At 35.6% G+C, this 13,706-nt stretch overlaps 1 protein-coding gene across 4 annotated transcripts in view; it reads right to left on the bottom strand.

Moving 5' to 3' along the window:
• Nucleotides 1-13,706, bottom strand: part of FSIP1 (fibrous sheath interacting protein 1) — a 95,860-nt gene that overhangs the window by 15,492 nt on the left and 66,662 nt on the right. For 2 of the 4 annotated variants that reach the window (XR_004357548.1, XM_032690596.1), the window contains exon 12: nt 8,926-9,466. Coding sequence is in view for 2 of the 4 variants with exons in the window: in XM_032690596.1 (XP_032546487.1) it covers nt 8,926-9,466 (541 nt within the window). In the remaining 2 variants the exon portion in view is untranslated. Of the gene's footprint in view, nt 1-5,275; nt 5,628-8,179; nt 8,247-8,925; nt 9,467-13,706 lie in introns of those variants that run through there. The other 2 variants (XR_004357549.1, XM_032690595.1) reach the window with 2 other exon arrangements.

Here is a 13,706-nt window from a genome sequence, read left to right as displayed (position 1 = left end):
AAATTTGCTGCTCCCAAAACCTTGGAGACTCATCAGTGGGACAAGTAAGCGTACCAACCAATGCATGCCACTTCTAGTGTTATTTGGTATTTGGCCAACTTTTCTTGCATGAGCAATCTTTGAATTTCAGGCTACTGAAGAGAGGGCAGTGTTTTCTTACCACAGCACGCTCTTCTCAGAGCCCAAGCAAATGCAGTACCTTATGTTTTAAGGCAGTTATCTGCATCAAATCTATATTCAACAGGTATAGCAGTTTAACCTGTAGATATTTATAAGCTATAAAGATGGAAATAACCATAGCAAATCTGCATCTTATGACAATACTGCAATTTTCACTGATATTGGCATGATTTTTGCAGTGAAGTCCATAGTATGGTAATTGGCAGATTTTCAACATAAATTCATTTTGGAAAGGATTGCTGAGATTACAGAAGTGAGCATCTTAAAGTATTCACAAAGTGAGTTCTAGTTCTTATTTCTCATATTTTCCAAGACAGAAAAACCAAGTGCACAAAATTGTATAAACATTTAAACAGAGTTATAAAAAGAGGAAGAGAACTCATTAGAGAAAAGTGTTAGGCAAGCAGAAGTCTTGCAGATAAAATCTTCCACAGGAAATCCATAAAATTAGACAAGTATCATTAAGAAACTTAGATTTTCAAATTTAAACAAATCCCAGGAAGCCCAGACATCATTTGTCTTTAATTTTTCAACTGCTTTCAAAATCAAGAACTGCTACCCTAGGCAACATGTACAAGGGCTGCTTAAATACTGTGTCAGTCTCCCTTGATGACTCTGCTCACAAAATGCATATGGAGAGACCATTTCAGTATTATTGGAAAATTAGGGTGAAAGGCCTCTGGCAATACTCTTCCCACCAAAACTATGCACACCAAATACACAAAGCAAACAATAAGAAAACAATGGCACAGATCAGTATTTTCAAAAGTTCTAAATGCAGAATACTTGCCTACAAAGCAAAATTATTCATGCACTTTAGCACTCTAGAAGTTACTAAACACTCGAGAGTGTTCCAGTTTACTGGGGGCTTTTTAAGCTTAACAGATAAGGTTCTGCAGATTCAATTGCAAGCAGCGAACTATTTCACATAGACTTAAATGACAGGGAGCCTTTTATTCTAACTACTGCATCTGGATTCCAGTCAATCCCTCAACGAAACGTATAATTGGATAAATGTAGGTTATGGCATTAGTACTATCCAAGTGCCTCTATTCTATCTAAAAAGGAAACAATTTTTCTGACCTTTAAATGTCCCTACAAATAAAGGAGCAATTATTTCTCAATAAATGCATGTGTTGAAAAACAAAGAAAAAGATCAGTTATTTTTCCCCAGATTTCATAAACCCTCCTAATTTATCAGCTTCCTGAGGATCTGCCAAACCACCTTGTCTTCTGCGTCTACCCTTCAAACTGCATGAGATTACCAGAGGTGAGGCTCTCTATTCATAAGTGGGGGAGGAAATGTCAGCTCTTGGAGGTGTCAACTGTGGCAGATTTTGCATATAAAAAGCAAGAGAGAGAGGTATTATTCAAAGCTGTGCTTAGAATGCCTTTGTCAGAAGCATAACAAAAAGGTGCATTCTCATTTCATTTGCTGAAATTTTATCTAGCGAATAAGGGGTTTTAATAAAATATAAAAGTTCTTATAATTATTGAAATTACAGAAATTGAGATGAAACAACTGCCTCTCACCTATCGTTCCCTGATCTAGAGGTAAAAATGCACCCTTTCCAGCACATGAATTTAGTGGCATATTTTTTTGCATTTCTAGACTAGTCCTTGCTACTCTGATGACATGTTTAAGCAGCCCTTTCCTCTGATCTATGCAGCAGATAATTTTTGCACAGCCTGTTTTCACTCTGCGCTCAGCATGCCCACTGACTCTGCAGGAGTTCTGCTCGGGAAGTGAGAGGGAAAGCATGCACTACAGATCCACAAAGTAGATACCAGCAAATGTCTGGCTTGGAAAAAGGCATAAGGCTGAGAATTTTTGTGGGGCGTTTTCTTCTTTTTTTTTCTTTTTTTTTTTTTAAGATGAAACTGAAAGGTTTTTTTATCCTTTGGTAGAACTACTTTAATTTAAACTTGAATTCTGGGCATGTAAGAATAACTTCATTCATTTTATTGTTGTCTAGATGCAAAAAAATTTTACTTTTTTTTAATCAGGATATTTAGTTTGCTCAGTGCTCTTTAAAATAAAAATCCCTCAAATCACTCTAAATCTGAATAACTGTAAGGCTGGACTGAACTTCTCACACCACTACAGTTTACTGAAATCGATGCTGTAGTTCTTGAAAATATCCTACTCAAATTTATAGTATATTTTGTAAATTATATCTTCAATTAATACACATAATTTATATATAATATATATACACACATATGGTTCATGAAAATGATTGAATCACCCTTATTTTCCACTTTCAGAGGAAAACAATGTGGGGTTTGTAATTTAAAAGGGCAAACAGTGCAGCATGGAAATGTAACCACTTGAGGAAATCAGTATCAACAGCTGAACACCGGTCACTACCGACGGCAGCGCTGTATGTATATTACTGAAGGGTCTCAGTGACAAAGACAGAAAGGTTTGGTCATATATTGGTCAGAATTAGATACAAGCACATCAAAATCTTCTCTTCATGGGTATGTTGATTTCACCAATATTAAATTTTTGGAACAAAAGCATCTATCTTGTCCTGTAAAATCACAGTATGAAATAAGGAGAACAGACAGCATAAAGCTACATGCACACACAAAATTTCTTATTCCTCAAACATCTTAAAGCCCAAATGTCAGAAGGTTAACTTTAAAAATCAGTCTCCTGTGCTCTGCTGTGTTTTGGGATGGAAGGAGCTAGGAAAGATGGTTAAGAAGCTAGTTAACAGAACTTTTTGCCAAATACAATTTATGCTAAATGAAGGTATGTATTTCAGAAAACCTGTTTCCAAATCCTGAGTTAGGCTGCAAAAGAAAATTCATTTAAATATCCTAATCGTCACTGCAGCATCACTCCCTGAGGAGAAGCTGCCACATTCCAGTGCAGCTGGAATTCAAGTGGTGAGCCCCGACAGAGGGGTTATTGCAGGTCACAACACAGAGTGACTGGAAAAACAAAGAAAAACCCATGAATCCTCCTGGGCTCAACTTTCCTTTTACCCTAGTATTGGTGATGTTTCAGCAAATGACCTTGTCACATATTTTCTATAATATCTCTGTTACTGTGTACATCTTACCAGTAACCATATTTTACCAAATAGTTTTATTTCCTACAGTTTTACTTACAACCGGAAGTTTTAAAAAAAAAAAAAAAAAAAGGAGGGTTGGAATTGATATTTCACTTGTAATATCAAGAAAGAAAGAAAATATTCCCAAAGAACCTGTTATTTAATATAATGCAGTAGAAAGAAAGCACAGATAAATAGCAGGTCACTAGTTTTTGACAGTCTCTGAGTCTGGGTACTGACCAAACCCATCTTTGGAATACCAGGCCATGAGTGCTACATCCCTATGGTTTGCAATGACTACAACTGGTGCAGGGTGCTCAGCATTTCCCAAGACTAAAAGTTAAGTCACAGAGCTCCTCTTGGAATATACAGTTCAAGTCAACAGTCATTCAAAACTTACCTCCCTATCCCTGAAATGCCAGACGTGAATAAAAAGTGCATTCATGGCCTCAGGGATGTTGCAAAGCTTAGTCAGCAACGGCGACCCTTCCTTGAGGAAAAGCTTTTTCATAACAACAAGAGAGTTAAGATAACATAATAAACCAAGAAAATGAAAAATTATTTACTATATATAATCTCTAAACAGAACTTGATTTTTTTTAAAAACTACCCAAGCACTTGGAACACTTGGTTTTGAGAAGGTCTCTATAAAACACAAGTTCAATGTGAAAATAACTGGATTGTGGAAAGATTACAGCCAGTGAACAGTAATGCATGAATATCATACAGTCACAGAAAATAGTCTTGAAAAAACTTGTTGGTATTGCTTTGATCATATTTATGCTATTGAAATTATGACACAGGCTTAACATCTTTAAGGAAGATGAGAAATACATCTAGGTGAGATTTACAAAGCTCCATGAAATGTGCTTACAGCAATCCTATGCAGAACATCCAGTATCAACAGGTTTGTTATTGCTGTTGCGGAGTAAGTAAAAATATCAGAAAATAAAAGAAGAAATAGCACTTGCTTGTTAGAAATATCATGTCCCATTCTGATTTTAATGAAAAGCAAGTAGGTTGGATTCTGATCTCTGCTATATCCACATGATTACCACTTCCCCAGGAGTGCATCCACTTCTAATGGCAACTCTGTAAATTAGATTAAAATCTGGGCCAATATGTGCATTAATTTAAACATTCAGATTAGATCAAGTAAGCCCTATGTGGTAACAGCCATTGTAGATTTAACATTCTATCTGTACATCTTTTCTTGGTGAATGTTAAATGGCTAGTATAGGATCTGAGAAATAATTTGTCCTTTTAGGTCAAATCACATGAGAGTTTGTCAGTGGGAAAAATCTACTGAATCTTCTTTGCTAGAATATCTCTCCATCTTAACAAAAGAACTTCTTAAAAAGAACCATGTTTTTTTAATAATGTCTTCTTATTCTGACGCTGCAGTGCATGAAATGAAAAACTGACCATCAGTTGAGTAAATAAGGAGAAAATCAGGAAAAACAGTAAAGACTGGTCAATCGAAAACCTGTAATGAATTGTTACTATTATCTCAAATACAAGCCAGCTGCATTACCCTCTCCTCAGGTAGCCATTACTATAATGTTTCACAATCCAGTAACTGCTGGGGCAAACTTCTGAACTCCTTCACTTTCTCTCACACCAAGCCTTCACCAGGGACTGCAATTTCTCCTCATTTAGTTACATTTCTTAACCAAACAGCCACTGTTGGTTGTGTGGTTACAGTCCTTGCAGGCAAGATTCAGGCAGACCTGAGCAGACAAGTGCTGATGTTCTAATCCAGCAGAGGACTTGTGCAAGTCAAACCTTCAACCAAACCAGCTGTCCAGCCAACAGACAGCCCCAAGGCAAAAAACTTAGCACACAGCTGGGTCCTTCCCTGAGTCAGGGCTCTTACTCAGACAGGCTGCAAGCTCCAGGAAACTGCAGTGGGGTAACCAGAGGTCAGGTTTTAGCTAAATTTATGAAAAATCTAGATTGTGTGTGTGAAGAAAAATGAAATTATTATATACATTTCACATCTGCTCTAATAAAGCCCCACCAGTAGATACTGAACTTTCCAAGTTTTATTTTACATTTTTCACAAAGACATGCATATCTATCAGACACACAGCTACACAAATGTGTGTGTACATTTATTTTTTAGGTATTTAATCTAATGAAATGCAAGAGTTTATTTTGAAATCAAACTGCAACAATATATGATAATGACAATAATAATTATTTCTTAAGAATAAGTCAACTCATGGAACATTTTCAATTATGATAATTCATTCCCTTCAGGTTGCTCGAAATCATACTGAATCAGAATAATATCACTGATGGAGGTTTAACCATGCTTTCAGAAAAACAGTTATGCAAAGAAGCACACACTCTCCCCTCAAATTTCAATGTTCATACCATCTGAAAAAATAAAGAAAAAAATATGCTGAACCACTGTAAGCACAACATTATTTGCAATATGAAAAAGTAACAACAGTTTGTGATACAGCTTCTACTTAAAACTTAATATAGCCCCCCAAAACAGAGCTGGAAATAATTACTAATTGGCTCATACAACTAAGAAATACCAGCCTTTTTATATCTGTATATGGGTAAGTCTGGATTCTGTTTCCCTCATTAAACATCATCTATGTTTACATGCATATGAGCCAGATGTAGATTAGTGCTTCTTTCAAGAAACAGGAATTACTTATCTCTGAAGGCACATGAGAGTTTCCTTCAGATATATATATACACAAGTATATACATATGCATTATGTTCATAATTATGCTTTTCTTAAAATATCATTTAATGTCTTACAGTAAATCAATATCACAGACTACAGTACCATAAGGACTGCAAAACCAAAATTGTGCTAAACCAGCTTCACACAAACATAGGTTTTTTTGCTTACCCCGCACTAAAGAGAATTTAAACCATGTGTCAGTCGGCAAGAAAATCAAACTACTTACAAAAGATTATGCATACTCATTTAAATGTCCTTTAGAATTAAGACCATAACAAAGCTCAACTATGTAAATATCTCTCAAAAATAAAAATAAAAATAACACCTGACACTTCTCACACCTTCATCTGCAGATATATTTGCCTTAAACTGGATTCCACTGGGATCTCCATTCCTCAATAAAATTAGCATATCTAATCATGTCTGAACTAACAACTAGATTATCTATAGAAAACATTAAGCAACTTTACAGATTTGATAAACACCACACCCTTTTGCTTATGGCCAGGAATAATTGCTTCAGACAGAACTGAATCACCTTTGTGGGAAACAAATTAATTCCATGGAAAGGTATCATGGTTTTCTGTTTTATGCTATACATTTACTTGTAAACAGTACATTAACAAAAATAATAGGAATGGACTGCTGCCTATTTAAATGCTAATTTTGGATGTTTGTTTAATCATAACATTAATACTAACAGAATATGATACATCTGAATATAATTAATTTAAACTTAAACATGGATATCTGTAAAATATTTAGCAGTTACAAACCTCTGAAGGGGGTTTTACTTTTGCACTTACTTTTATTGTGCCTAAAAGTTACCTGTTCACACCACTTTAAAAAATTAGACACTAATACAAAAATTCAAAGCCTGATGAAATTACAATATCTGTAATTATCTCCTTGGTTTTGTTTTTACTTTTCTATCAAAAAAAATTAAAATAAATCAGAGATCAAAAATTCAGAATACTCCCCCCCTCAAAAAAAAAAAAATTGGTAAGCAAAACAATCATAAACCCAAGATGTTTATTAACCATACAGAACTGAGTTCTACACAGTCGAACATTACTCAGTCACTACTGAAAACAGACAATCAAAATATCCCTCGCATTACTCTGGTACACATGATTTTGACTCAAATATAATTAAATTATTACGTGATAAATGTTAATAAATTCACCTTACAGACTTTTACTATGAGATGTCCTATATGGAAATTTACTTAATAGTGAAAATCTTGCTCTCTTGTGCAATATAAGTACCTCATAGGGACTATGTATACTGTTTCCTGCTCACTTCACAACGTAGTGGTCACAGTGCATGGTGTTTTGCTTGATTTACCATATCCCATCTTAAAACACACTCGTGAGAGGTGGTAACTGTGTCTGTGTCACACTTGGTTCTAACTGTACTACATTAGTTCGGACTAAAGGAGAACTAAAGATCTAACTAAAGTTCTAACTAAAGATCTAAAGCTGTGAATGCAGCAAGGTACTGAGTTTTTCTCACTGGTAGTTGCCAAGGAAGACTGGTGGTGTAGAATGTAATCACGTTACTCCTGCGTGAGATCAATTGCTGCTGGCAGAGGTGGTCCTCTGTGGTGTTCCCTATGACCACCACCACTACTGCTACCCTGCTCTCCTCTGGGGCAGACCGCTTCCTTCCTCCCTTGCTCTGTTCTTCTGATCCTTGCATCTACATGAAGAGCACAGCTGGCATGTGAAGGTAGCTGAAAACTAACCAACCCAAAAAAACCCCAAATCACCCAACCTTTTCTACAGGTACTATTTTCTTCGTGTTGCAGCAGCTATGACCTAAATCTCATAAGGGGCAAATATGGCAGGTGAGCCTGGATATCAAGTTGTTTGGCAGTGTAAAAGCAGAAATAACAAGCCTTCCTGCTTTCTGACAGGTGGAATCCCTTTGAAAAATATTAACATTCTCTTCACTGTAGGAAGGTTAAGTACAGACAACCAAGGAAACAGATGTGATCATAATTAAGAAATTATAACATAGCAAAGCGATATTAGGACGTTATTCTAAATTATCAAGGTATGTGAAAAAAAAGTTTCTCTAAATTCAGAATAGATTACTAGTATAACAAAGACCAATCTTGACAAACAAAGCAAAATGTATTGATTTCTAATAAAATTAAACTGTAGTACTCTAATCACAAACTTCATACTGTCACAACTTTTATGAAAGAAGTGAAAGATTTACCTGCCTAAAATCTGACTTATTTGAACAGTTGGCTTTCCAGGAAGAGAAGTAGTCTTAGGCTAAAAATCTAAATGTAGATTTAAGTTACAATATCACTATATAATTGCATATAAGTAAAGGACATAAAAACCACAGACATTTCCACAATCCTTTTGTAACACCAAGTAGAGGTTTTCATTTTTTGCTGGTTAAAGTCTATTCTTTCTTTCTTTTACCAAACTAAAAGTAATTTATAGAAATTGTGCAGTATTTATGAATTTTGATATCTTCTATGTGTAAATTTGAACTCCCTGAAAGCAGTTTAGTATTTTTAATAAAGCCAGGTCATATTTGTTTCTATACTACCGAGTTTACCTTATTAAAAACTTGCACAAAACACTTGGATTTTTCAGTGAATTATTGTACCAACTACTGGGAGAATATTTACTCTCCACAGAACAGGGAACATGACTTTCTACTACCAAAAAGATAATCCATATGTGTTGTCAACACTGTTTTCCAGTTGACAGAATTAATCAACATCAGTGATGTATTTCATAAAACTCCTAGTCAATTATGTCAGAGCAAGAATTTTAATAAACATTCTGTTACTTTGTGTGTATTATTTTTGGCACAGTTTTATAAAAGAACATCCTTGGCCCACCATAATAATCAGTGTGTATTGGTGCATATCTTTGGTGAGAACCTGCTTAGGTTTTTTTCTTTATAATCAAAAGCCTATTCTAAAGGGTTGTTAAGAGTCTCACCTCCTTTGGTTTGCAGTGGTATGCTGAGAATGTCAGCCTCTGTGCATGGCTCATTGTTCATGCTGATGCAATATAATGGTTCACCCAAGAAAGAAGGTTTCTTCAATCTTTTTGTGTTGAGTGCTCTTGACATAAAGTAACCTTCAGTAATACTCTCATCTCCCATCTTCTGTAAACCTTCTAGGTCATCAGGTTCCTCTGTTTGGGCCAGTGAATCCTTTGATAAGTGACTACCAGCCAATGCTTTGCTGATATAGTAGCCAGGGATTTCGCTCTCTGCACATAAGCTTTTGTCTTCGAGTCCAGCCTTTTCCTGAGCCATTAACATCCCTACAATATGGTCTTCAACTAACATTTTGGAAAGAGTAGATGTGGAGTGAAGAGTGGAGTCTTGACTTGTGTAAGAAGGGGGACTTAATCCAAAAGAAAGAGATTCCTGAGACTTTGGCATGGTAACGTTACTTATTGTTCTCTCAGGCTGCATACATTCTTCCAGAAGGGTCTTAAGCTGCTCTTCAGAGAGGCTCATTTGTTCTTCAGTCTGAAAAAAAAAAAGGAGAGAATTTCTTCTGTCAAAATATAATTAATTAAAAGCAGCGCCATAAAAAAGTTCGAGAGATGCAAAAGCACTGGCAGAACCCTTATATCAATATAAATGTTTTTCAATTCAAACTTATATACATTTACATAATTACATCATTTATGTAATATCCTCACTAGGTTCTAGATAGATTCTGTGCTGAAAGTTAGGACAGAAGTCTGATGTGTGCAAGGCACTGAGGCCTTTGACTTTGCATAGTCTTGTGCTAGATCTGACCGCTTTTTAATTACCAGAGCATGTACTTTTTCATATATCTTGGTTTGTTATGTATGCATAGACACACACACACTTTAGGATTTCAGTTACTGAAAGAAAAATAGCACATTGCTAAAAGACTGTTGGGACAATGCAACTGGGGTCAGAAACAGTTTTGGACAGCACCAGCCCACAAACAGTGTCACATACCGACCGAAGTATTCACAGCCTCTCACTGTAGAAATGCCACACAGCCTCTCTCAACCATGTCAAGCATGACTCGTGGCATGAGACAGAAGAAATTCTTCTTCTGTCTTCTGTAGGACAGTTTTAGTGCTTTCTTCAAGCTGTTACTGCTTGCATAGCTCACAGATGTATCTTTTCAGTCATTTTCTTATTCAGAGAGTATTACACTCCTATCATTTTGTATCACACAGGTCTCCTTTCCTAGACATTTCTTAAAATTTGCTACTAAAGATAACAACTGATATTAGCTGGTTATGGTGATGAATAGCAAAGGATATTTTGCTCAAAGAGGTTTGCAATGGGAATTTACTTCCAGCTTTTACAATCCTTAATGCTCCTGAAAACAGAGAAGCACAATACTCCCTGACACTTTAAAAATTATAATGGTAAGTACAAGACCTATTTTAGATATGCATAATACACTTGCTCATGAAATAGGATATATAGAAGATATAATAATATATATTAAAATGTTGGAAACAATATGCAAAATTTAATGGAAAAAGATGCTTTCTACAATAACAGCCTCAGTTTTACCCAACCTCCAAGAGACAAAGGATCAGCTGACAGTCTAATGAACTCTTAGGCTACAGTGATTTATGTCAAACAACAATTTTATTCATTGTGTAATGACTATTACAGAGAATTTACTTTCCATTGTGCTAGAGGATGGAGCTACTGTCATTTCAGAGGAGAGATCAATATCAGATGTAGAGTTGATTTTTCTTCCCCCTGAAGGTCTCTGATCCAACTACAGGAGTGACATGATCCTGTTTGATGTATATGACACAAGGAGATCACAGCCAAAGTAGCACAAGGTGTATGGATTGCCCCTGAAACTGAATATTCACATTCATGAATAAAGACAGTTTTCAGTCAGGAGAGGAATAGAACTTCTTTGAAAAACTTGTGCCTAATAAAAATTACTTGGTGGCAATACAAAGTGAACAAGAATGACATTTCAGGTTACCGTCAGTCACCACTCTGTACTTACACATTCAAAGAGTAAGAATAGCTAACAGTCACTGCTACAGACTGAATACTGTAGAGTTCAGGCATTAATTGATGTCCTTAAACTCAGCTTTATAGATCTATTCAACCCACTAGTCTTTCCTTCCCAAAGATACTCCCAGTTCCCTTCTTACACTACATACAACAGAAGAACATTCTGCATTAAAGAAATCAAGATAATATGGGCTCTTAAACATAAAAAAAAAAAAAAAAAAAAGGCAGCAACAGACTATCTCTGTGGGTAGAGATCATTAGTTAGATGAACATAAAATCAGGCAATTATATTGGGATTCAGATAGTCTTGTATTTTTGATAATATAACTGAAATCAAATCACTACCTTAAATGCTTATTTAGATAACACAGAAAACATTATGACTTCTTCAAACTTCTCTCAGGCTTTTGAATTTTAATCCTAGTGCAGAAAGTATTCACTGATGAAACGTAAATCAGAAAAACAATTAGCAGCAAAATACTACGAGGAATCAAAAATGAAACATGAAATTTTTCAAATTTCTACTCTCAATTCAATCTACTAGCTCATGCTGAATTCCTTACATTTCATGACAGAGTATTTTATCTTGCATGCCAGTGTTTGTTTACAAGTAGCCATTATCAGAATGGACTTGCTATAAGAAACAAGATGCATTCACTAAGGCAGAGCGTCACATAACAGACCACAACTGAAGCACAGCTGCATCGACAGTATATCCACTGAGCAGATTATTAGGCTACATAAACATAACTACATTTGTAACACAGAAGATTCTCACATCTGGAAGCCCACATGGATTCCCACATGTTTTTGAGTGTGTGGTTCTATACTAACATATTTCAAAGATCTTGGCCAAGACCATTTGGAGCTAATTTTATGTTAATGACAGGGCAATTCACTCACTGCAGAAAGGAATTCTGCATCTAGAGTAAATGAATGACCAAGTACAAAATTGAGATTGTGAGGAAGATCATCTTGTCCTGCCTTTCTCCTGTCCTTTTATTCTCTCCATCCCCACTCCATTTATCTGCAGTCCACTTTTCCTCATCCAAATTTATTTTTTCTTTTTTATCCTTTGAGGAAAATCATATGGCTTGTATTCATAGATTACCTTGATTATTACCAGAGAGTTAAGTGGGAAGATTTGGAGCCTAAGGCATATGGGGACAGAAATGAGTGTAACAGCCACAGAATGAAAAAGTTTGGGAACTTGTGGGCTTGTTTTCCTCCAGAGTGGCAGGCCTGCGGGCAAATCAGACATTACAGGGGTTTTTTCTCTTTCTTTCTCTCTTTCTTTCTTTCTTTCTTTCTTTCTCTCTTTCTCTCTCTCTCTTCTTTCTTTCTCTCTCTTCCTCTCTCTGGATTTTTTTGTAAGGCATGCATACTAAGATGCAAAAATAAGGAAAGAAAGTATTTAATAAACCTCTCCAAAAATTACATTTTAAAATACTAAAGGTGCACTGTTCATTATTTTCTTGTGCCAAAGTGAAGAGATGACTAGAGGCTTAAGGAAAAATATACAGTGAAGGAGAACATAGCTCTTAAATAACTATCAGTCATCCACTCAGCAGCAAGGAATTTACATTGAAATGAAAGCAGAAAGGTTGCTGTTGAAATTAGAAAACTGAGTTTAAGGAAACATATAACACCATAAGGAGAGACACCTCACAGCAAAAAGGGCTCTGCATTTGCAGCCAAATGAGCATTTTAACTTATGGATTTACATAATACAGCAAATATATTAGAAGTTTGCAAAATATACATTTGCACACACCAGAAGCAATCCTATCACAATTAACTGTAATAGTTCAGAGTCACAAGACTTGGATTCAGTAACACAATCTTAGGGAGACACTAGATTCTACATCTCCCAAGATTTCACTGCCCTCATTGTAAATAGTTTACGACTCCTATACAAAAAAAGTAGTTCAAGATATTTCTTTACAAATACCAGGACATAAAATTAATGTCATTCAAAATGCAGAAACAGCCCACTAGACAAGGAAAATGAGGCATCAGGTCTGGTTCCCATTAAAAACTGGAAAACCTTTTAATTGTTCTGGCTAATTTTTAATAGGACACTGAGTCCTATTCATTTCCTAGGCTTTTTTACCGTTAATGATCTAAAAAACTAATTCCTAGATAGGAGTCTAGGAGCCTGCTAATGACCTTTAGTGTTTATGTGTGGCTAGCTTTTCACACACTTGTGGCCCTTCTCTGACTGAAGATTTCTTGTTCCTTGCTAAATTCCTCAGTGACAGGAGTCTATAGAGAAAACCTTACTGCATGTGGTAGGAATGCAAACTTGTAGTTCACTGTGGACAGCCCTGCTGTGACAACAAGTTTTCAAGTTCAAATCTTTAGGCTTTTTTCCTACATGTACACAGTAACAAAAACAGACTAATACTGAAAGCCCTTATCAGATTTTACCATGTGGAGAAAGCTAGTATGTCAGGATTCTTTCTAATTACAGTAAATAATCATAAAACGACACACTGTAAATGAGTAAGTCAGAACTATTTAAGGACTCATGTAGCTGGCATGTTTATAAACATGCAAGTTTTGTTGCTTAGTCTGAAAGTATTACAATAATAGTTCTCATCATACTTTATTTGCTTGAAATAATTTACTTTGATGCTTTATTTTGCTTACATATTTACTGATGTGTGGGACTGCAACAGCCAATTCTAAAGTAACTGCTTTGTTCCTGATAAAACTACTCAATTTTAAGAGT

This window comes from Chiroxiphia lanceolata, chromosome 6 (genome assembly GCF_009829145.1).
Source record: "Chiroxiphia lanceolata isolate bChiLan1 chromosome 6, bChiLan1.pri, whole genome shotgun sequence".
NCBI lineage: Eukaryota > Metazoa > Chordata > Aves > Passeriformes > Pipridae > Chiroxiphia > Chiroxiphia lanceolata.
This window is presented reverse-complemented; position numbering and strand designations above follow the sequence as displayed.